Source organism: Macrotis lagotis, chromosome 1 (assembly GCF_037893015.1).
Source record: "Macrotis lagotis isolate mMagLag1 chromosome 1, bilby.v1.9.chrom.fasta, whole genome shotgun sequence".
In the NCBI taxonomy this organism is placed as follows: domain Eukaryota; kingdom Metazoa; phylum Chordata; class Mammalia; order Peramelemorphia; family Peramelidae; genus Macrotis; species Macrotis lagotis.
Window position 1 is genome coordinate 819,900,079 of NC_133658.1, and position 25,530 is coordinate 819,925,608.

Below are 25,530 nucleotides of genomic sequence, written 5' to 3' on the forward strand. Positions count from 1 at the left end.
GATCTTGTTGTGAATGCCTCTAGCCTCTCCCATTGAATATAATGCTTGTTGATAGTTTCAAATAGATACTGCTAATTGTTTTAAGGAACAGTCCATTTATTCTTAAACTCTCTAGTGTTTTTAATAGGAATGGATGATGTATTTTGTCAAAAGCTTTTTCAGCATCTATCGATATGATCATATGCTTTCTGATAGGTTTGTTGTTGATATAATTGAGTATACTAGCAGTTTTCCTGATATTGAACCAACCCTGCATTCCTGGAATAAATCCTACGTGATCATAATGTATTATCCTAGTGATGACTTGTAATTGTTTTGCTAAGATTTTATTTAGGATTTTGCATCTATATTCATCAGGGAAATAGGTCTATAATTTTCTTTCTCTGTTTTAACTCTTCCTGGTTTAGCTAACAGTATCATATTGGTTTCAAAGAAAGAGTTAGGCAGAGTTTCATCTTTCCCTATTCTTACAAAGAGTTTATATAGGATTGGAGCCAATTGTTCCTTAAATGTTTGGTAGAATTCACTTGTGAATCCTTTAGGCCGTGGAGATTTTTTTTTAGGGAGTTCAATAATGGCTTGTTGAATTTCTTTTTCTGAGATAGGGTTGTTTAGGTATTTAATCTCTTCTTCATTTAACCTGGGCAACTTATATTTTTGTAAATATTCATCCATTTCACTTAGATTATCAAATTTATTGGCATAGAGTTGGGCAAAATAATTTCAAATTATTACTTTAATTTCCTCCTCATTGGTGATGAGTTCACCTTTTTTCATTTATGATACTAGTAATTTGGTTTTCTTCTTTCTTTTCTTTAATCAAATTGACCAGAGGTTTATCAATTCTATTAGTTTTTTCATAATACCAACTTTTGTTTTTATTTGTTAACTCAATAGTTTTTTTGCTTTTCATTTTATTAATTTCTCCTTTAATTTTTAGAATTTCTAATTTGGTATTTAATTGGGGATTTTTGATTTGTTCTTTCTCTAACTTTTTTAGTTGCATGTTTAGTTCATTGATTTCCTCTTTCTCCAATTTATTCATGTAAGCATTTAGAGCTATAATATATCCCCTGAGAGTCGCTTTGAATGAATCCCATAGGTTTTGGTATGTTGTTTCATTATTATCATTATCTAGGATAAAATGGTTAATTCTTTCTTTAATTTGTTTTTTGGTCCGCTCATTTTTTAAAATGAGGTTATTCAGTTTCCAATTTGTTCTAGGTCTATATCTCCTTGGCCCACTATTGCATATGACTTTTATTGCATTTTTATCTGAGAAAGATGTATTCACTATTTCTGCCTTTCTGCAGTTTATCATTAGGTTTTTATGTCCTAGTACATGGTCATTTTTTTGTATAAGTTCCATGTACTGCAGAGAAAAAGGTATATTCCTTTCTATCCCCATTCAGTCTCCTTCATACGTCTACCATATCTAATTTTTATAACAATCTATTTACCTCCTTAACTTCTTTCTTGCTTATTTTATGATTCGATTTATCTAGATCTGATAGTGGGAGGTTGAGGTCTCCCACTAGTAGAGTTTTGCTGTCTATGTCTTTCTGTAGTTCTTTCAGCTTCTCCTCTAAGAATTTGGGTGCTGTCCCACTGGGTGCATATATATTCAATATTGAAATGACTTTATTGTCTATGGTACCTTTTAGGAAGATAAAGTTTCCTTCCTTATCTCTTTTAATGCTATCTATTTTTGCTGCCGCTTTGTCTGAGATAAGGATTGCTACCCCTGCTTTTTTTACTTCAGCTAAAGCAAAATATATTTTGCTCCAACCTTTTACCTTTACTCTATATGTATCTGTCTGCTTCAAATGAGTTTCTTGTAAGCAGCATATTGTAGGATTCTGATTTTTAATCCAACCTGCTATTTGCTTATGTTTTAAGGGAGAGTTCATCCCATTCACATTCAAGGCTATGATTACTAATTCTTTATTGCCCTCCATGCTATCTTCCCTCAGTTTCTATTTCCCCCCCTTCCCCCCCACTTTATACATATTTCCCAGTATTTTGTTTCTGAATACCTCCCCCTTAAGTGTGTTTGCCCTCCTATATCACACCCTCCCCTTTCTTTCCCCTTTCCCTTTTTCCCTTCCCTTCCTTTTGTTATTTCCCCTTCCCCCCCACTCCCCTTCCCTTTCTCCACCCCCCTCCCCTTTTCCCCTTTTAATACTTGAAAGGTTAGATGTTTTATAAGTTAACTGAGTATGTGTAGTTTGACTTTAAGCCAAGTCTGATGAAAAGATTCAGGTGTTTCTCCTCTGTTCCCTTCTTCTCCTCTATTACCATAGGTTTTTTGTACCTCTTAATGTAATGAGATATACCCCATTCAATCCCCTCACTCCTCCAGTCTCTTTCATGTCCCCCTTTTTAAGGAGGTATTGTTGTTTTTAGATCATTCTAAGTCATAGAAAATTCTCAGTGTCTGTCCCTTCTAGTTCAGTGTATTCTATCGAATAGAGTCATACTTCCTGAGAGTTATTAGAGTCTTTCTCCCAAGTGGGGTTAAAGCCAGTTACATCCCATTAGAAAGCAGTCTCATGGATAGGTTATGAATGTCCATCATTTCTGGCTAGGTGTATTCTCTCTGTTAGCGTTACAATTCTCAAGATTTATGAGAATCTTCGCCCCCCCCCCGCCCCCATGCTGGGATATAGCCAGTTTCAACTTGCTGGATTGCATTGTTCTTTCCTTTTACCCACCCCCCCTTTTTTTTTTACCTTTTCATGTGTATCTTGAACCTCCTGTTTGATGTCCAGATTTTCTGTTTAGCTTTGGTCTTTTCATCAGAAATTTTTGGAATTCTTCCAGTTTGTTAAATGTCCATATTTTTCCCCTGGAAGAGAAGGCTCTAATTTGCAGAAAAGTAGATTCTTGGCTGCATTCCAAGCTCCCATGCTCTTCGAAATATCTCATTCCAGGCCCTTCAATCCCTTAAAGTTGATGCAGCCAGGTCCTGAATGATCCTTACTGTGGCTCCTTGATATTTAAATTGTTTCTTTCTGGCTGCTTGCAGGATTTTCTCTTTTACCTGATAGTTCTGGAGTTTGGCCACAACATTCCTTGGTGTTTTCATTTTAGGATCTTTGTCTGGGGGGATGGGGTTGATGTACGCTTTCAATAAGTACTTTGCCCTCTGATTCTATGATATCAGGGCAGTTTTCCATCACTAGATCCTGTAATATTGAGTCCAGGCTTTTTTTTCTCTTCAATGTTTTCAGGAAGTCCTATAATTTTTAGGTTGCCCCTCTTCGATCTATTCTCAAGGTCAGTGGTTTTGTTGATGAGGTATTTTACATTTGCTTCTATTTTTTCTATTTTTTGATTTTGTTTAACTGACTTTCACTGTCTCATGGAGTCATTAGTTTCTGTAGACTTCTTTTTTGGGTGGAGGAGTTTTTTCATCTTTAACCTTTTGCAACTCTTTTTCCAATTGGTCAATTCTACTTTTGAAAGAGCTTTCCATTTGACCAATTGAGGTTTTGAGAGAATTAATTTCTTTTTGCATTTGCCCATTTGAGGATCTGAGAGATTTATTCTCATTTTGTATTGGTCCAATTGATGCTGTGAGAGATTTATTCTCATTTTGTAATTGTCCAATTGATGATCTGAGAGATTTATTCTCCTTTTGTATTTGTCCAATTGTACTTTCTAAGATTTTGTTTTCTTGTTGCAAGGTATTAATTGTATCTCCCAAATTTTTAAGCTCCTTCCTTATTTCTTTAAGGAAGTCTTTCTGTGCTGGAGACCAGATTGTATTCTCCTCAGAGGTTCCAGGTCTCTCTGAGTTAGGGTCTTTCCCTTCCAGGAATTTTTCTATGGATCCACCTTTCCGCTGACCCATCTTCATTTTGCTAAGACCTGAGTTGGGGAGGGCCTGGTTCACTGGGGCTTGGGAGCGCTAAAGGCTTTACTCACTGAGTGCAGTTTCTCTGGCTGTCCAGTAGGAGGTGCTGGTTGCTTTCTCTGGAATGGCTGTGACCTTGGCTGAGGCCTTCTCCCTTTGCTTGAAGGGAGGAATTGGAGCTATTGAATTCTTTTGCCTTCAATTAATGGTGGGCTTTACCCTGGCCTGAGGTCATTCCTCCGCTGGGCTGGTTCTTCTGCTCACACACCTAGGAAGAGGTCTGAATTGTAATGGTACTCAGAGCTCCTCAGACCAGAGGAGCCCAGGGATGGTGTCTGCAGCTCTCCTGCACCAGACCTCTCCCCCCAGCCCTGTCCCCAAGCTCCAAGGGGACAGCACCAACACTAGCGCCTCTGCTGCCCCTCTGACCCAAGCCCCTGTCGTCCAGCCCCATCTCTGATCCAGCAGGTCCAGCTCCCGGGCGCCGACTCCTTGTTTCAATTCAGCTGTTAATCTGGCTGATCCAGGGCTGATCCTCCCTCTGAGCCCAGACTCACCCGCTGGAATTCAGCCAAAGCTGCTGCAGGAGACAAATCCTGAGGTAGATGTTCTTTCTCCTGGCTTTTCTTTCTGGGTTTTGTGGGTCGGATTTCTTTTAAGAGGTTTGTTTCATGTGATAGATGGGGAAGAGATCAGGAGATTTTAGAATTGTGCCTGTCTTCTCTCCGCCATCTTGGCCACAAGTCTTCTCTTCCTTTTTTAATCATCCAGACACTTACTTTAGAGAAGTTGAAGATTCCTTAGACTAAAATCTACTTCATATTTTTCTTTTTTTAATGTCCTTTATAGACATATTGTTTCCTAATCATGTCTCAACCCTCTTTATACTTTTAAAATGGCCTCATATCCAAATGTAATATCTTACATTGATTCACATTATAAATTTCATGTTCAATTCAATACAATCCAGATCAATTTGGATTGACTCTGTTATCAATCAGTCAACAAAGATTTAATTTGCACTTACTATGTGCTAGACACTGCAAAGTGCTGTAATAAAAATAAAAAAGAATCAAATAATATTTTATAGCTAAGGAGTTTGCATTACAGTGGGAGAAATAACAATACATAATGCTTATATATGTGTACATAGAATTATTTTCAAGAAAATAAATTTTAAATACTTAAATATAAGGTATATCAAGAGGGTATCATTGTCAGTTGGGAAATATTAGCAGGGGTTTTATATATAAAGTATACTTGAGTTGTATTTTGCAAAAGAGAGGAATTCAGTGAGACAGAGATAAGAAAGGAATGAATTTCAAATATGGAAGAACCACTGTGAAGGCTTAAAGATACAAGATATTGTATTTTAAGTGAGAAACAGGGAGTAGGCCTACATTTTAGAATTTGGAAGAGGGAGTAATGTATAATCAAAAAAGAAATATAAGTTGGGGGAAATTCATGAAGAGCTTTAAAAGCAGAGACATTTATATTTTAGCCTACAGACAATAGGGGGAAATTGAAGTTACTGAGTAGGAAAGTGACATACATTAGCAATTCATGAATATCACTTTGGAAGAAGTACATAGGATGAGGGTCAGCTAGTTGGCGCAGTGGATAGAGCACCGGCCCTGGAGTCAGGAGTACCTGAGTTCAAATCTGGCCTAAGACATTTAGTAATTACCTAGTTGTGTGGCCATTTAACCCTGTTTGCCTTGCAAAAATGCCCCAAAAAGGTACATAGGATGGAATGCAGTGTGAAAGATCTTCTCTCTCTCTCTCTCTCTCTCTCTCTCTATATATATATATATATATATATATATATATATATATATGTATATATATAGCTAGATAGACACACACACACACACAGAATTTAGAACCCTACCCAGTCTGTGGTATCCTTAGACAGATGATTATGTAGCCTTATTTTAAAACCTTCCCTTGAAGGTGAATTTACTACTGCATAAGACACTCCATTCCATTTCTTTAATAACTATTCAAAACTGTTTATTCTATAAATTTGTTCCTAACCTTGAAACTTATGTTTTTCTGTTGAAAATCAAGAAATAAATATGTATATTTGTCTTCCCTGTGACAGTGGCTGAAATATTTGAAGGCAGTTATGCTGTCAATTCTAAGTCTTTTTTTGTGTGTGCTAAATCATTCTCAGTTCCTTCAATCAATTCTCACAGTGCATGATTTTCAGGCAGAGCATATGCATCCCTTGGAGAATAGGCTGACCACTACTCAGACAACAAGTTGGCTCTTTGAAGCCCACTGATGAAGACAAAGTATTAATGTTTCAATAGAATTTTCGAAATGGAATGTGATTCAAAAGTTCATATACAACCAAGAGGTGAGATAGATAGATAGATAGATAGATAGATAGACAGAGAGAGAGAGAGAGAGAGAGAGAGAGAGAGAGAGAGAGATGAAAATAAGAAAGAGAGAGAGAGAGAAAGTATAAAAGAACGAGAAAGAAAGGAAAGAAAGAAAGAAAGAAAGAAAGAAAGAAAGAAAGAAAGAAAGAAAGAAAGAAAGAAAGAAAGATAGATTGATGGATTGTTGGATGGGTGGATAAAGATATAGGTTTTAATTAAATTCAACCTTCTACAAAAATCAAAAACATGATTTTATGATTCAAAGAGAGAACATATTTACAGATAACCTTGTAAAAATCTTAAATAGAAACTGTACTCAAGAAGGTACTAAAAGTAATGAGCAGGGGCGGCTAGGTGGCGAAGTAGATAAAGCACCAGCCTTGAAGTCAGGAGTACCTGGGTTCAAATCCAGTCTCAGACATTTAATAATCGCCTAGCTGTGTGGCCTTAGGCAAGCCACTTAACCCCCATTTGCCTTGCAAACCTTAAAAAAAAGTAATGAATATATAATATAAATGACTTTGTAAGCCAGTTGAATTTCTGGTTAATATGTTATTTCCTTACACTAAGTGTCAGAAGCTGACCACTTTTACATATCACATGACTACTGAGAGCTTTCCAGTTAAGATCTGATAATAACCTCTTTATGAAAGGGACAAGTTTTAACAATATATAGGCCATTTTAATTTGGACAGTGACATTTTTTTTATCAGAGCAATATTGCTGAAATGCTTTTGTTGTGTTTGTTTGATTATATTTCTCCAAGGAGTATGTAATTGGATTGTTATAATTTTCGGATTTGATTTATGGTTCTAAAACCACTAAAAGAGTAGTGTTAATATTGAAATATTTAGGGGAAAATTTTTCATAATGATATTGGGAGACAGGTTATCCTTTCTTTTTTTCTACAGGACTCATGAAATCTACTTCTTTTATTTAATTACTTGGTATTGTTTAACATTTTTTTCTTAATTAAGAGTACTTTATAAGGAGGGGAAGATAATAGTGTAAATTAATGATTTCTTTTTCTTTTTTTACCCCATAAGAGACAGAAGAGATATAATAGATTTTTTTCCTTTGTCAGAATGGAAGAAACATGGGTATATTCATAAATATTAAGAAAGGAACAAGAAGCTATTGAAAATAAGTTCTAAAATGGGATGACAGAATGGGCAGTCTGTTCGAGGAGAGGGAATACAGCAGGATTGCTTAGGTATGTAGACAGTTTAGCCTTGACAAGGAAAATAGTCACTTTTTCATTTGAGATAGGTATGAAGGAAGAGATAGAGGCAGCAGGCATCTGAGTAATATGTCATCAGAAATATGGGAGAAGAGAAAATTCACCACAAATATACTCAGTTATTTCTGTAAAATGAGTCAAGCAAAGCTCCCTGCTTGTAGGACAAGGGAAGAGCTCCCTGTTTGTAGGAAAGAGTCATGGGATATTTTAGGAAAGATCAAAAAGTTGGAAGAATCACTTTGGAAAGTGGGATAGTGAGTTGATAAGGGATGTATAGAAGAATTTCTAGATGAAAGTGATGTAAGACTGAGACTTGACAGAGTGCAATTGGTGATGTAATAATAGGACAAGGGACACACATCCACAAAAGGGTGGTGTAGAACTGAAATGTTTGACCAAAGGATTAAGATGGAGAAATGAAGAGAGAATGGCTAGTGCAGGGGTCCTGGCTTAAGAGTCAAAGAATTGGAGGTAGTAATATGTCAAAGAATTGGAGGGGTAAGCAAATGGAGAAGTAGAAATTTAATTGATTCTTGTCAGATGAGGGAATTTCAGAATTCTAGAACATAGAGGTAGTGCACTGTGGATAAATGCAAGATCAAGAGTATGATCATTTTCAGGGTGGCTAGGTGGTGGAGTGAATAGAGCACCAGCTCTGGAGTCAGGAGGACCTGAGTTCAAATCCAACCTCAGACACTTAATAATTACCTAGCTTTGTGGCCTTGGGCAAGTCACCTAACCCCATTGCCTTTTTTTTTTTAAAGAATATGATCATTTTTGCGTGTGAATTGAGGTGGAAGAGTAAGACATGGGAAGTGTAGACTGAGGAACTGAATGGTTAAAGTCTTTGAATGGGAGTCAATTTGTATGTTAAAGTTTTTTCATATGAGGGACAGGAGTTGGATAAGAGGGAAAAATCCTGAGCCAATCCTGAATTCATTTTGACCCAAAATGCATCAGGATTTTATGGGAAGGGAGTGGTGAATTTCATGAGATAGGTAGACACAAAGCACTATGTGAAAGAAGACAATTACCAACAGGGTTTCATGGAGGATATATGAGTTAGGTTTTAAAATTGAATTTAGCTATCTTTAATTAATTTTCATTTCCAGAGTATGTTGTCTTTTGGGGGTTTTTTTGGCAAGGCAGTGGGGTTAAGTAACTTGCCCAAGGCCACACAGCTAGGTAATTAATAAGTGTTTGAGACTGGATTTGGACTCAGGTACTCCTGACTCCAGGGTTGGTGCTCTATCCACTGCACCACCTAGCTGCCCCCAGAGTGTGTTATCTTAAAGTGCCCTACACAAATTATCACTGTTGACCATCAAAACACTGTGAGGTTGATTCCCTTGGTATTGCTGTTTTTACAGGCAAGAAATCTACAAATCAAAAAAGTTTAAATTGCTTTCCTATGGTCATTTTGGTATGAATCAGAGGTAGCCTTTGAACTCATGGCTTCCTGTCTGATAAGAAGGACAACATTGCAAATAAAATTCCACATTGGCATCACATTGAAATTTGATGATTATGGGGGGGGGATTGTAAAACTCAAATAAAATTTTCTTAAAAAAAAGAAATTTGGGGTGGATAGGTGGCACAGTGGATAGAGCACCAACCCTGGAGTCAGGAGTACCTGAGTTCAAATCTGGCCTCAGATATTTAATAATTACCTAGCTGTGTGGCCTTGGGCAAGCCACTTAACCCCATTTTCCCTGCAAAAAAAAGAAATTTGATGATTATGACTCATGTAATACCACAATCTCAGAAAAATAAAAATCACCAATCATGCAAATGATAATTAGGAAATTCATATTGGGAACACATAGGGTATGAAACATTACCAAAGATGCCTTATGCACTAAAAGTGATATAAAAGACATGAGTCAATTGGCAAGTGTTTAAAAAGTACCTACTCAGTTTCAGGCATTATGTGCTAGGTTCTGGGAACACATATATAAAAATGAGAGTATTCTTACTTATAGAAAACTTATATTGTAATGGGGAAGAAAAGCACATATATAAGTAAATATAAAAGGAAGTTATATAATATAAAAGTAGCTTGGGAGGAAGATCAATAGCATTTGAAGAAATCAGAAAGTACATCTTGCAGAAGATGATACTTTAACTCTGTCTTGAAATAAGAGATGGACTCTGAGCCCAAAGTGAGGAGGGTTTCCACTCTAGGCATGTGTTATAGTCTGTGCAAAAGTACAGAGATAAAAGTACTGTCAAGTGAGGAACAGAGAGAAGGTCAGTTTGATTGAATCACTGGCTTCGGATAGTGAGCCTGGAAATATAGGTTAGGAAAAGGATGCACTGTACTTTAAAAGTGAAACAGAAAAGCTTGCATTCTGTCCTAGAGGTAAGAGAAAGTCCATGGAATTAACTGAAACCTCATTGAATATATTTTTGATTTTAAAAAGAGGTGCCATATTCATGTATTCAGAATGAGGTAGTACATAGATCCCCCTAAGTACTACCATGGCAACCCTGATACATTTAAAAAGACATAAAAAGAACCAGGGGAAGAGTGCTGTAGGGAGAGCCCACCACCACCCCACCCCCGCTCCCTGGTGAAGATATATAGAACTATATGAACAAGAATAGCTTGGGATAAACAGACATTGAGAAGGTTATATAATTATTCACACAAAGAAGATTGTGGAACCACTTAGGTATCCTGATATTTGTTATAGTGGGTGAGATCTCAACAGACTGAGGCAAAACAGGGTATTGCAGTCACAAGGAATATTATAAGCAAAAGTGTTCAATGACAAATTGGAAAGCAAAACAGTACATTTCTACAAGAACCTAATTCCTTTATCTTTGACCCTCTGTAAATGAGGAAAAAAGGGTAGCAGGGAGGGAGTTCAGAATGTGACAAGAGAAAACCAACTTTTGTATGACCCATTTAAACAAGCTGAACCATATCTATCTTACAAATGAACTACTCTGCTTTTTGTGAAAAAAACTGTAATTTGTGTGAGACTGACCTTTTTATGGGCATTTGTTCATGACTTCTTCCCTTCTCTCTAGAATGCCAAAAAAATGCCTCTTTTGCCTCTTGTAGAGTCAATTCTCTCTTTGAAATGCTGGGAGATTTAAGAAGCTGCTCTTTCTTACATTCAATTAGTCTCATCTTCTTTTCAGTCAGGCAACAAAAGATGATGCAATCTCTAATTAACAACAGACAAATTGCAAGATCTGGGTCTCCTAGAAAATGGAAGACCCAAAGAAGTTGGAGGTCTCCACTGCACTGGGGAGTCATCTCCAATTGTCCTGATTCATATTTGGCCATTGGACACAGATGGCTCCAGAAGAAAAAGTGAGACTGGTGACTTTGCACAGATCTCCCTCACTTAAATCCAATTCACTTTCTTGTCATGGCATCACCTCCCAATTGTCATGGTCCTCTTCAAGATCAAAGAACAACATACCTTACTATTTCTTTAACTCTAAGGTTTATAAGGCACTTTGAATATGATTGTCCAACAACCCCATGAAGTAGGTGCTATTATTTTCATTTTTTATTACATATTTCATGTAATACATACATATATAAGTATATAGATAGATAGATATAGATGTATGTATATTTATGTCCATATTTATATGCACTTTTCCACATATACATATATATAGAGAGAAAGAAATGGTTGTTTTGTATTAATTTTGAAACTACAACTAAATGAATTTTATGTAATGAAAAAAGTCAAAAAGCAGTTTTATATAAGAAATTGGAATTCATTCAAATGATTTAATGATCTTAAATATCACTAAAATTAAATAATGCAGAAAAACACTCCAAATGTGGCATGATTTATAGAGTGCTAGCTTCAGTGTTGATAATTAGTGTTAATGTACTAACAAAGGCTTAGCATATCAGATGAAAGATACTAAATGTACTAAGTGCTGTCAATTCAGGCATAAATAAAAAGAAAAGGGCAAAATACTACCTAAAGAGCCTTTTAACTTTAAAAACTTCGTTCTTGACTTTCTGTTTTCAGGTTATTAAACTTTTGGGGTGATTCCCTAGTTCGCGACAGTTGATGGTTCAAAGTTACACTGTCTTCCAAAAGCTATAAATCGAATCTGAATGTATGTGGTTTTCATCAAGCTTACACATTCCATAAAGCTTTTTCCTTAATATTTTTCATGAAAACTAGAAAACAATGAGAAATGGAAGACTTTTTGATTCATGAGAGAACTTTAAGACTTGACCTATGAATTAAAGAGAAAAGTCAAGTAGTTTTGGAAACCAATGGATGTTGGGAAAATATAGATCCTTGTGGGATTCTATTGTTTGATCCCATTGGGTGTGAAGTCTCACAAAGATGAATGTCACAAGATTTCCTGAGTATCCTGGAGTAAATTTAATCTGACTGTGTGGTACATTTGCCCCAGTTGATTTACTATGACCTCGTTCTTTGGCCTCTCCTGGGCTTAGGGGGACAAGTAAGATTATTTCCTCATGTAACCAGGTGGTGGCAGAAATGTCTTAATCTTTTGACACATCAAATTATAAAATACAAGGAAAAAAATTGTGTTGAATTCTTTTGTGGAGTCTATTCCAGTGATGAATAGGACTGACTCATGGAGACTGTCAAACAAACAAGGAAATCAATTACAATATTCATGACATAAGTAGTCTTCCAATAATTACACAGGCCAAGAAACATCCACCCAGCACCGGATTTGCTTCAATGTTTTGTTCCCTTGAACTGGGGAATGTCTGGAACCAAATGAAAGAAACTTTGAAATAAATATCAATGCTAATGAATCATATTCATGGCTTTAGGGTAAATTTTGTATTTGAAAAAAAAGTAAAAATCAAGTTGAAAGTTGCAGCTTTCATTGTCTTTGGGGATTTGGCTAGTTCCCAGATAGTTCTGATATGTAGTTTTTGAATCTTGACTTTAAGTAGCTTGAATTCAGTCTTTTAAGAGCTTACTGGTGGTAAGCCTCCTGAAATCCTCATTTGGGACCTTGTGATGTGTTTTCTGCTTCCGGAATTAAGCCACATATTACATAAGTAAATTTAAGAGAGAGTGCTCATTTTAGACTATCAGAGTTTTTCTGTCTTTCTCTTTGTTTTCTCTCCTTAGTGTCTATTTGATGCAATTTTCATCATTATTTTTGGTTGTTGATTTGTTTAGAATTAGATGAGCCTTTTTTCTTTGCCTATTCGATGTCTTCTTTATGACCTCTCACATTTTAGGATAAAATTTGGCATTTAAGCAACTTAATAAATAGGGTGGGACCTTCTGGAACTCTGTACTAGATGCCAACATTTTTTTCATGGGAAGTTGGAATAAACCTTTTTGTTCCAGATACAGTCTAGAGAATGTAGTTTTGGTAGCTCAGGGCATAGGAAAGAGGAAAGGAATAGGTTTTATTGGTGTTAGGAAAAAAGGTAAAGGTTGTACCACATCTATTTCTGCTACTATTCCAGTGATATCCCCTATGGATGTAGTAAAGGAAGGTGGTCACAAAGGGAAGTTGAAAGAGCAGAATCAGTGGTGAGAAAGGTCAAAGGAGGATGGAGAGTTGATTAGATGGTAGCACTTAGGTTCCTGAAAACAAGGGACTAGGGATTTAACTTTTGAAGAGAAGCCAAAGCATTTCATTCAAACCTTTCTGCTGGGAGAGTGTAACTCCTGTGTGGTTAGAGACTAGGGATCAGTAGCTCAGTCTTTATATGAAATTTACCAATTTGGATGTGAGGTTGATATTTGAGGGGACATCAGCATGTCTATTAAAGTTCTCAACTGTAGGAAAAGTATGGATTTGGGGGTACAGTAATAATGTAAATCAGGGACCAAATTTGAGAAAGGAGAGAGAATGACCTAGAGACTATAGATAACAATTACCATGATCAAGTGCCATGGGACTTTATTATGCTAAGCACTGGAAAATCAAATACCCTTGAGGAATTTGTATTCTAATAGGGAAACATATAATCAGGAACGTGGCTAGGAAAGGGAGTTTTGGTCAGAGAATTCACTGGGGATGAAGACACAATGAGACCTCAAGTAATTGATTGCTCTCTTCTTTCTAGGAATGGTAGTTTTAATTTATTGTTCTCAGAGCTAGAGATGGAAGGTAGAAGGAAAAAGAAAATAGCAAGAATATGGTTAAAATAATCACAGTTTGGGAGTCTGGACTGAGATAGAAATGGTGAATGCTGCAAACCCAAGATAGTTCTATAGAGTATTGGGTCCAATATAGTGTTTGATGAGCAAGACTATGACAGGAAGATGATCATGAACTATTCATAATCTGTCTTCATCTTATTTCTTCAGACTTAATACACAATTATTTTTGTTTTCCAGTTAAATTGGCCTACTTGCCATCTCCCAAGCTTGCATTCTCTCTCCCCACTGTCTTTGCCTAACTTGTCTCCCATGTGTGGAATGAAGCACCTCCTCACCTCCAACTATTAGAATTCTGAGTTTGCACTCAAAGTTCACCTCAAGTATTGTCAAAACTTTAGTAATTAGGGTTCTTATAGTCTTCAAATCATTTTTCAAATAAAGTTGAGGATGTCCACTTCTGTTCCAGTAAATTTAATCACAAAATACTCAAATAATTTTGACTGAAACAATCCATCTATCAAGTGAAACACTATGTGCTCATTCCTGAAATAAGTCTTTACTCAATTTGATAAGAACAAAATGCTTTGATAATTGAATAAAGATAGATAACTCACAGAGGAGATATAATATGAATGACCTATGCTTGGGTCTATGTATAAAACAAGACAGTTTAGAATCATAAAGTCTGGTGGTAGACTGGTTTAGTGATAGAGGAGCTCCAGTCAATATTCTTGGAGAGATTGTATGTGTGTGTGTGTGTGTGTGTGTGTGTGTGTGTGTGTGTGTGTGTGTGTTTCTTTTTCTTTCTGACTGCCTCTATTTTTTCTGTCTCTATATTTCAGTCTCTTTCCCTCTCTGTTAATACCCTTTTTTTCCCTGAAAGCTAACTGAAGCTCCCAGATGATAATCAGTAAGAAATGACCCAATTGGAGCTAGTAAACCATTTCTTTGGTACCAACCTTCCACTGCAAAGACAAGTTGAATGTGACATTTAATTAATCTGTTTCATATTTTATATTCCAGTAGAATATAAGTTCCTTGAGGGCAGAGATTATTCTGTCTTTATATCATTAGTGATTGTTAATAATAGATATTTAATAAATCATTTTGTTCTATCTGTGAACCTTGGCAAAATGTGATATGGAATATGTGATTATACTCTATTAACCAGAATGATCAACAATTAGCTAATTCTACAGCTACAGACAACAGGGTTTCAGTGATTTACTTATTCTACTTATGTTTACATTTTGACTTTTATCCTCTTTTGTGGAAATTTATAGCTTCCAGTTATTCTTTTTTTTTTAAAAACACTGATTGCAGATTTAAATGTATTATAACCAGGTGTAGGTAGGGCTAAGATTTCTTCTTTCTAATTTTTTTTAACAATCAACATGAGTAAAATTCATTTTTAATTTGAGTTCAATATATCCTACCCCTTGAACTACTAATTCTGCCTTTGAACTTAAACATTGTTTGGTAAGAATATTTCTAATGAAACTTAGGCCACTTTGTGACTTCAAGTAAACATTCAATATATCTCAACTTTCTCATTGGACTAGCAAGCAGAATTTTGAATATAGCTCAAGTACTGGAGGGTGGGGAAGAATGGGTGTGGGCTTGATAATCATTCTTTTGAAGGCTGAGATTCTTTTTTTTTTAACTTTCAGAAATGTATCTCTTTATGTTACTTCCCAAAGGTGAGTAGGCTCAATTTTAAAAGTTACTGAAATAGATCATAAGGATAATTTCTATGACCAAAAAGTAAAGCTTGAAATTATAAAAAAGTTACTCAGCACTGAAATACTTAAGATATGAATACATGTTGCCTTCAATTTCAGCATATATATGTATGTGTATGTATACACATATACATAGAAATATATAAACATATATACATTTATATACATGCATGTATGGGATATATATAGAATTCGGAATGCAGACCTAAGAAATTTGCCTCTTCCTTTTCAATCTGATTCATCCATTAATAAAAAAAATTTTTTGAATGTGCGTAACAAAATAATTGTGATGAGTCTTGTGTGAAAGAGTGTAAGACATAGCTTCTGATCTCTGGTAGCTTTAAAATCAATTAATTTTGTGGGATAAAAAAATCTCTGTTGTATACTCTGTTGGCAAAATAGCTAAAGAAAGCAGTATAACCAAGAATAGGTAAATTATGTAGCAAGTAATAATGCTCTTCTTTTATAAGTGTGGGCATGATTTTTTGCTAGAATATTCAATGAGAAAGAAGACAATTGCAATTATCAGAGGATGCTTACCCTGGGCAAAACCCTGTTCACTTTGGGGGCAATTTGGCTATCAAAAATAGAGTGAACATCAGATGAAAGTAAATCTCTAGTGTTCAGGAAAGCTATAGCCCATTGCCTAGAATCTAATAGGTAGTTTCCCTATGTAGATGCTTTTCTGTGTTCCTCAGAGGTGAGCTAACCCATAGGAATTCTGTAGGAATGTTCTCTATCTCTTACTTACTCTATAATATTATGGGCTAAAGCTTTGGTTTTTACTATTCTGTCTTCAGAATTGTGTTAGCTGTTTGAAAATAAGCAGTTTCATCTTGCTTTTCTCTTTCATTTAGGAAAATGTCTTACATATTTTTCCCACTACTGATCTCTGTTTTCATTTGTACAGACATTTCTCTCTTTAGAAATTTTTTCCACTTCAGTATCTAAACCAGCAAATTCTTTAAGAACCATCTAAGTTCCTGAGAGGTTCAATATAGTGCTCATAATAAAGCTTAAACTAGTAATTTATTTGCTTGGAGATAGATCCTTTTATCAACAACCCTGGCTGCCCTGCAAGGTATAGACACTTAAAAAATATTTGCTAACATGGACAAGAATGGGTGTTACTTTCTAAAAGAATGAGTATATGACATTTAGGCAGATCAAATAGAGTCCAGTATGCACTTCTACTATTGAACTGATATGGGACTACATTCTATCTCCCTAGGACTTCTCAAAAGTCCCGATTGTAACATACAGGTCCAACTTTCAATTATTCATTGCTCCAAAGAGCTTAAAATATGACTCACTCTTCAAGGAACTTTATATCTAAGAGGAGAAACCAGGCATTTACCTGTGAAAAGTCAAATAATAATAAAGGGTTTAAATAACTGCTAAAGACAACAGTAGAAGAGTTGCTGCATGAATAATGCCTAATGAATGATTCAGAATATAAATGCCTTTTTAGTTCAGAGAAAGGAAGAATCTGTTTCAGGCTCAGTTCTAGCAATATCATCTGGGAGAAATGAATAAATCCATGTGAGTAGATTGAAGAATTAGGGAAACTTGGAGGGGCATACCTTGTATTCAGTCATAGAGGGACAGACTCCCACCAGAGTGGGAGATGATGGTGTTTAAAGAGAGCTTTGTGGAACTAGAATTCATAACATACATATTGTTCTCTGAGGAAAATCCAAAGTGACCCCCGGAGCTGAAAAAAATGACATGGATGACTAGAGGAAAGAAACTATTCTTCAATTTTGGGGAGGGAAGAAACCTTCTAGAATGAAATTTTTGATATTTGGAAAATATAGTTTGGGGTATAAGGCACAAATGAAGAGTTTCTAAATTCAACCAAAACACTTTTCTGGATTATTTGGATTGAAATTTGCAATAAGAAAAGTTCAATTTAATTCAACAAGATGTATTGAATACCTCTCACTTGCCTGACAGAATCTCAATCCTAATGTAATGGAGATTTCAGTCTATTTATATTCTCAAAACATAGTGCCATTTCTGGAACACAGTAGGCATTGATAACTGTTGATTGATCGATTAATTACATTTTGATGTATTTTTATTTCATGCTAGTTTTCCATCCCATTATAGATGTCATAGAATCACAGATTAAGACATAAGGTTCAATTCCCTATACTTAACAGATAAGGAAAATAATCCTGAGAGAGGTTAAAGTACTTTCTAGGTTGTTACTTATCACATAACCAGCAAACGTTTGAAGCAGGTGTTATGACCCTAAGTTGAGCATTCTAGCCACTGTACTATTAAACTGCCAAACTCATTACTAACACCCCAAAAAGTTATTATTCAAACTTTTTTTACAGAAATCCCAATCGATCTCAAAGTCCCAAACACCAATACTACCATGAGCTTCATGGTATCCTATTACATATCTCTAATTATTAAGAAGTTTATCATTGTTGTCAACTCAAAATTTCTTCTCTGTATTGAGTACCCATTGACTCTTTGGCCTAATAGTCAATTAGTTAGCAAGTTATTTTTGTATGTCAAGCACTTTAATAAGTAATGGGGGATACGAGGAAATGCAAAAGACAGTCCTTGTTCCAAGAAGCAAACCAATCTTCTAATGGAGAAGACAGTATGCAAAAACTGTATACAAATAAGATAGATATGACATATATGGAGATAATAAATAGATGGGAGGCAATTAAAAACTGTTGGAGGTGTCATGAAAGACTTCTTGTAGAAAGTAGAATTTTCACTGACATTTGAAAGAAACCCGGGAAGTCTGAAAGCAAAAAAAGAGAAAATTCTAAGCAAAAGAATAGTCAATGTAAATGCATCAAAAAAGTGCTATGTATAAGGAATAACAGTGTTGCTATAGTACATAGGGTTGAATAAGACATAAGAAAGGTAGGAGGGATTTCAGTTATAAATAGCATTATAAAAATGATAAAAATTGGTATAAAATGATATTTCAAAGTTGTTTTAATTTACATTTCTCTAATCAAATAATGATTTATTTTTTAATTTAATATTTATTTATTCTCATTTTGTACAAATAATGCTTTTTTTTTTTTAAAGAATTTTCAAGGCAATGCGATTAAGTGGCTTGTCCCAGGCCACACAGCTAGGTAATTATTAAGTGTCTGAGGTCGGATTTGAACCCAGGTACTACTGACTTCAAGGCCGGTGCTCTACCCACTGCACCACCTAGCCGCCCCCAAATAATGCTTTTTTTTAAACATTAATAAAAGATTATTGTTTAAGAGTAAGCAAAATACCCCCTCCCCCAAAACAATACAGACTTGTATGAGCGATAAAGTAAAGGGGAGAGAAAAAATTAAAATTAAAAAAATAATAGTAATAATTGTAGTTATGGCCAGGTGGTGGAGTGGACGGAGCACCAGCCCTGGAGCCAGGAGCACCTGACACCAAATCTGGCCCCATACACCCAACAATCACTGAACTGTGTGACATGCAAGCCACCCCAACCACACTACCCTACAAAAAAACAAAAAAAAAAAAGGGAAAAAAAAGACCCCAAATAAAATAAAACCGTAATAATAGTAGGGGCAGCTGGGTGGCAGACAGTGTACTGACCCTTGAGCCAGGAGCACCTGGGTCCAAATCCAGCCTCAGACACCCAAAGATCACCTTGCTATGTGGTCCCAGGCAGGCCACCCAGCCCCATTTGCCCTGCTCCCCCCAAATATAATAATAATAATAATAATAATAATAATAATAATAATAATAATAATAATAATAATAAAATGTGTTTCAATCTGTGTTCCAATACCACCATCTCTGTTGTGGGTGGAACACATCCTTTATGATAAGTCCATAACAAAAGTTGCTTCCATATTTTTCTACCGTTGCCATTGCTGATCACAACTCTCTCCTTTCGTATGTCTTCACTACCATGTACTATATTTTCTCTCTCTTTTCACTCTGACTCTGCTGTAGGGTAGCTGAGTGGTGCAGCAGACAGATCCCTGACCCTGGGGCCAAGAGGCCCAGAGCCCCCATACCACCCCTTAAGCCCAGCATCCACCTGACCCTATGGTCCTGGACAGGCCATCCAATCCCAGCCCCTTGCAAGAAGTAAAAAAGAAAATGTGCTATATCTGACCACTCTCCCCCCATGGTCCATCTTCAATTCCATCACTCACATTTCCCTCCCTTCCCTGTCTCCCTTCTTACTCCAGATGTCTATTCCCCATTGAATATATATGCTGTTTCCTCTCCTAGCCACCTCTGATGAGAGCAAAGATTCCCTCATTCCCCCTTGCCTTCCCCCCTTCCATATTATTGCAATAATTCATTATAATAAAGAAAAATTTTATTATATGAAATATCTTGGCCTATTCCCCCTCTCCTTTTTCTTTCTCCCATTACATTTCCTTTTTCTTTTCTATTGACTCCATTTTTACACCATATTTTATCTTCAAATTCAGCTTTCTCCTGTGCTTCATCTATAAAAGCTACTTCTACCTGCTCTGTTAATTGAGAAGGTTCATAAGAGTATTAACAGTGTCATTTTTCTATACAAGAATACATGCAGTTCATCATCATTAAGTCCCTCATATTTTCCCCTTTTCCTCCAATCTCTGTTTCATCTGAGTCCTGTATTTGAAGATCAAACCTTCTGTTCAGCTCTTGCCATTCCAACAGGAACATTTGAAATTCTCCTGGTTCATTGAAAGTCCATCTTTTTTCCCTGGAAGAAGAAATTCAGGTTTTCTGGGTAGTTGATTCTTGGTTTCATTCCAAGCTCTTTTGCCTTTTGGAATATTATATTCCAAGTCCTATGAGATTTTAATGTAGCTGCTGCTACGTTCTGTGGGATCCTGATTGCAGCTCCACGGTATTTGAATTGTGTCCTTCTGGTTGCTTGTAATATTTTCTCTTTGACTTGGGAGTTCTAGAACTTGGCTATAATATTCCTGGGGGTTGGTTTCTCTGGATCCCTTTCTCGGGGAGATTGGTAGATTCTCTCCATTTCTATTTTGCCCTCTTCTTCTAGGATATCAGGGCAATTTTCCTGTAGTAATTCTTTGAAAATGATGTCAAGGCTCTTTTCCTGATCCTGACTTTCAGGTATCCCAATAATTTTTAAATTATGTTTCCTAAATCTGTTTTTCATATCAGTTGTTTTTTCAATCAGATGTTTCACATTTTCTTCTAATTTTTCATTCTTTGGTTTTGAAGTATTGAGTCCTGATTTCTCGTAAATTCAGCAATCTCCATGAGTTCTATTCTTTGTCTGAAGGATTTGTTGTCCCTCAGAGAGCTTTCTTATCTCTTTTTCCATCTGGCCAATTCTGCTTTTTAAAGCATTCTTCTCCTCAATAATTTTTTGAACTGTTTTATCCATTTGACCTAAGCTCATTTTTAGCATGCTATGTTCTTCAGCATTTTTTTGGATTTCCTTCACTAAGCTGCTGACTTCATTTTCATGTTTTTCCTGCATCTCTCTCATTTCTTTGCCCAGTTTTTCTTCTATTTCCCTCATTTGATTTTCAGTCTTTTTTGAGCTCTGTCATAACCTGAGCCCAATTTCTGTTTTTCTTGGAGTCTTTAGATGCTGGAGTTTGTGCTTCCTCATCTTCAGACTGAGTGTGTTGATCCTTCTTGGGATCACAGGCAAAATATTTCTCAATGGTGTTCCTCTTTTTTCTGTACTTGCTCATTTTCCCAGCCTGAGTTTAGTTTTGGGGTGCTTCCTGAGCTTTTGGGACACTCCCACAAGGATCTCAGTGTTTGAGGCTCCGTCCTCCCTCCTGGTCTCTGAATGACCATATGCGACCCCCTCTGCTACGGGGCTGAGGTGGCGGGGGCCCATGCTGTTCTATAGGGGAGGCCTAGACTGCGATCAGGATCTGAATGTGGTCAGAACCCCAGAGTCCTGTTCCAGGGACAGAGAACAGAGCTGGGCAATCTCTCTCTCTGCTTTCTCCCTAGACTCAGCATGCTCATGCCCTGGGCGTGCCTGCTTACCAGCTTCTGCTTCTGGTTCTTGGATCTGGGCTTCACGTGCTCGCTCTGGCAGAGTTCCCTCACTGTTCCTCCAAGTTGTGCTTGGTGCTCCCTGGGCATAGGTCAATAAACCCCCCTCTCCCCGCTGCTGGGAACCACAGCTCCTAGCAACCTGGAGCTGCCTCTGGGAGGCTGAAGTTCTTTCACTCTGGTGGGCCACTCCCCCTGGCAGGCTGCCCCTCCAATCCCAGGGAGCAGAGCCTTTCTGCTCTTTTCCAGGTTACCTTGAGTAGGAGAACTGCCTCACTGGGTCCCTCTGTGGGTTCTGTCTCTCAAAAATTTAGTTAGAGTCTTTAGTTTATAAGTTTTATGAGAGAGCTCCTAAGACAAGATCCTCTCTTGTCGCCATCTTGACTCCACCCTATCAACAATGATTTAGAGCATTTTTATATGACTGTAAGTTGTTTCAATTTCTTCATTGGAAAACTATAGATATTCTTTGATCAATTTATCAATTGATGGATGATCTATATTCTTATAGATTTGGCAAAGTTTTCTTATATATTTTAAGAAATACATTCCTTCAGGCAGCTAGGTGGTATGGTGTATAGAGCACTGGCCCTGGAGTCAGGAGTACCTGAATTCAAATTGGGCCTCAGACACTTAATAATTACGTAGCTGTGTAAACTTGAGCAAGCCACTTAACCCCACTACCTTGCAAAAAAAAAAAACTTAAAAAAAAAAGGAAATATATTCCTCTGCAGAGAAATGCAGGAAAAACATGAAAATGAAGTCAGCAGTTTAGTCAAGGAGATCCACCCCAAAATACTGAAGAAAATAATATGTTAAAAACCAGCTTACGTAAAATGGATAAAACAGTTCAAAAAGTTATTGAGGAGGGGAATACTTTAAAAAAGCAGAATTGGCCAGATGGAAAAGGAGATAAGCAAGCTCTCTGAGGAAAACAAATCCCTCAGATGTAGAATGGAGCTAAAGGAAGCTGATGACTTTGCAAGAAATCAAGACACAATGGTTCAACACCAAAAGAATAAAAAATTAGGAATAAATGTGAAATATCCCATTGAAAAAATTAACTTATGGGGCTGCTAGGTGGCGCAGTGGATAGAGTTCAAATCTGGCCTCAGACACTTAATAATTACCCAGCTGTGTGGCCTTGGGCAAGCCACTTAACCCCATTTGCCTTGCAAAAAAAAAGAAGAAAGAAAAGAAAAGGAAAAGCAACTGATCTGGAAAACAGATCCAGGAAAGAATTTGAAAATTATTGGGTTCCCTGAAAGTCATGATCAAGGAAAGAGCCTTAATCTCATTTTTTTTAAGGTTTTTTTGCAAGGCAAATGGGGTTAAGTGGCTTGCCCAAGGCCACACAGCTAGGTAATTATTAAGTGTATCAGACTGGATTTGAACCCAGGTACTCCTGATTCCAAGGCCGGTGCTTTATCCACTATGCCCCTAGATGCCCCCTTAATCTCATTTTAAAAGAATTTCTATAGGAAAATTTCCCTGATGTCCTAGAAGTAGAGGGTAAAATAGAAATTGAGAGAATCCACTGATCTCCCCTGAAAGAGATCCAGCAAAAAACAACCCCCAGGAATATATAGCCAAGTTCCAGAACTCTCAAGTCAAAGAGAAAATATTACAAGCAGCCAGAAGGAAACAATTCAAACTTCATGGAACTGCAGTTAGGATCACATAGGACTTAAAAGCAAGTACATTAAGGACTAGCAGGGCTTAGAATATAATATTCCAGAAGGCAAAAGAGCTTGGAATGCAACCAAGAATCAATTACCCAACAAAACTGAACATTCACTTCCAGGGAAAAAGATGGACTTTCAATGAAACAGGGGAATTTCAAATGTTCCTGTGGAAATGATCAGAACTGAACAGAAAGTGTGTTCTCCAATTACAGGACTTAGTTGAAGCATAGAAAGAGTGGATTAGAAGGGTAAATTATGAGGGTCTTAATGATGATGAACTTGTGTGTATTCCTGCATGGAAAGATGATACTGATAATACTCTTATGAACCTTCTCATTTAACAGAGCAGGTAGAAGTAGCGTTTATAGATGAGGCACAGGAGAAAGCTGAATTTGAAGATGTCATATATTGTAAAAATGGGGTCAGTGGGTGAAAGGGAAATGTACTGGGAGAAAGAGAAAAGGGAGGTAGAATAGACTAGGATATCTCATAAAAAGATATTTCATGTTGCTTTTGCAATAGTGTGGAGTGGGGGAAGGTTAGGGGAAATGAGGGAATCTTTATTCTCACCTGAAATGGCTCAGAGAGGAAACAGCATACACTCAACAGGTTATAGACATCTAGAAGAAAAAAAAGGAGAAAAGGGGGACAGGGTGAGGGGAGCGGGGTATGTGGGTGATAGAGGAGAGGATAGATCATATAAGATAATCAGATATAACACATTTTCTTTTTTTACTTTTTTTGCAATATGCTGGGATTGGGTGGTCTGCCCAGGCCATGGGGCCAGGTAGTTGCTGGGTCTTTGGTGTGGGATGTAGGCTTGGGACCTCCTGGCCCCAGGGCTGGTGCTCTGTCCATTGTACCACTTGGCTGCCCCACAGCACATTTTTGAAGAGGGACAGAGTGAAAGGAGAGAGAAAATATAATAGATGGTAGTGGGGAAGAATGGATGGAGGGAATTATAATCAGTAACAGCAACTGAGGAAAAATATGGAAGAAACTACTATGAAAAACTTATGATAAAGAAAGTGATTCACCCAAGACAGAGCTGATGGTATCAGGACACTGACTGAAACACAATTTTTTTTCTCTTTCTTTTATCTTATTTCTCATGAGGTTTTATATTTTTGTGGGGGAGAGGGCATTATTTTTACTCTTAAACAATAACATTTTAGTAATGTAAACAAATTAAAGAAAAATAAAAAAATTAAATTAAAAAATGCAAAAAAAATATATTCTTTATCCGAGAAATTGTTTATAAAAATTTCCCCCAATTTTCTGCTTTCCTTCTGCTATAATAATAGTTTCTTTTATAATTTTTTTAAAAATTAAATGCTATTGAAATGATCCATTTTACACCTAACTTTGCTCTCAACCTCTTGTTTGTTCATAAAATTGGCTAAAATATTTGAATGAAAAAGTGACAGATGTTAGAGGGGATGTGGGAAAATTGGAACCTTAATTCAGTGTTGATGAAATTCTGATCCATTATGATGAAGAAAATAAACCTTAAAAAGTCTAGCCCATGGGGTGGCTAGGTGGTATAGTGGATAAATCACTGGCCCTGGAGTCAAGAGTACCTGGGTTCAAATCTGGTCTCAGACACTTAATAATTACCTAGCTGTGTGGCCTTGGGCAAGCCACTTAACCCCATTTGCCCTGCAAAAGAACCTAAAAAAAAGTCTAGCCCAACTTATAAAAGAAATACAAAAAGTCAATGAAGAGAGGGATGTAATAACAAACAGAATTGAACAAGTGGTAAAAGAGGCACAAAAATTTACTGAAGAAAAAAAGTACATAAAAAATAGAATTGTCCAAATGGGGAAAATGTACAAAAGTTTTTAGAAAATATTTCCTTAAAAATTAGAATCGAGAGAACAGAAACTAATGACATTATGAAAAATATACAATAAAACATAATCAAAAATGAAGAAAGATTATCTGAAAATCTCACTAGAAAAACAACTAACTGGAAAATAGATCCAGAAAAGATAATTTTAAAAATTATTGAACTACCTGATCAAAAAAACAATCTTAACATCATATTTCAAGATATTATCAGGGCAGCTAGGTTGCACAGTGGATAGAGCACTAGCTTTAGAGTCAGGAGGACATGAGTTCAAATCCAGCCTCAGACACAGTAATTATTTAGCTATGTGGCCTTCAGCAAGTCACATAACCCCATTCATTGCCTTGCAAAAACTAAAAACAAACAAACAAAAAAAAGAAATTATCAAGGCAGCATGCCCTCATATTCTAGATCAAGAAGGTAAAATAGAAATTGAAAGAATCCATTTATCTCCTTCTGAAAATGATTTCAAAATGAAAACTTATAGGAATATTATAGACAATTTTCAGGGCTACCAAGTCAAGGAGAAAATATTACAAGAAGGAAGAAATAATCAATGAAAATACCAGTAGAGTCACAGTAAGGACAACACAAGATTTAGAAGCTTCTACAATAAAGGATTGTAGGAATTGGGATATGATACTCTGGAAGGAATGAGCTTGGATTATAAGAAAGAATGAAT

General features: G+C 36.4%; 1 protein-coding gene across 1 annotated transcript in view; it reads left to right on the forward strand.

Annotated features, from left to right (window-relative positions):
* Positions 1–25,530, forward strand: part of TYR (tyrosinase) — a 113,466-nt gene that overhangs the window by 20,411 nt on the left and 67,525 nt on the right. Inside the window, exon 2 of the mRNA XM_074214755.1 lies at positions 17,669–17,721. Within this exon, the coding sequence (XP_074070856.1) occupies positions 17,669–17,721 (53 nt within the window). The remainder of the gene's footprint in view (positions 1–17,668; positions 17,722–25,530) is intronic.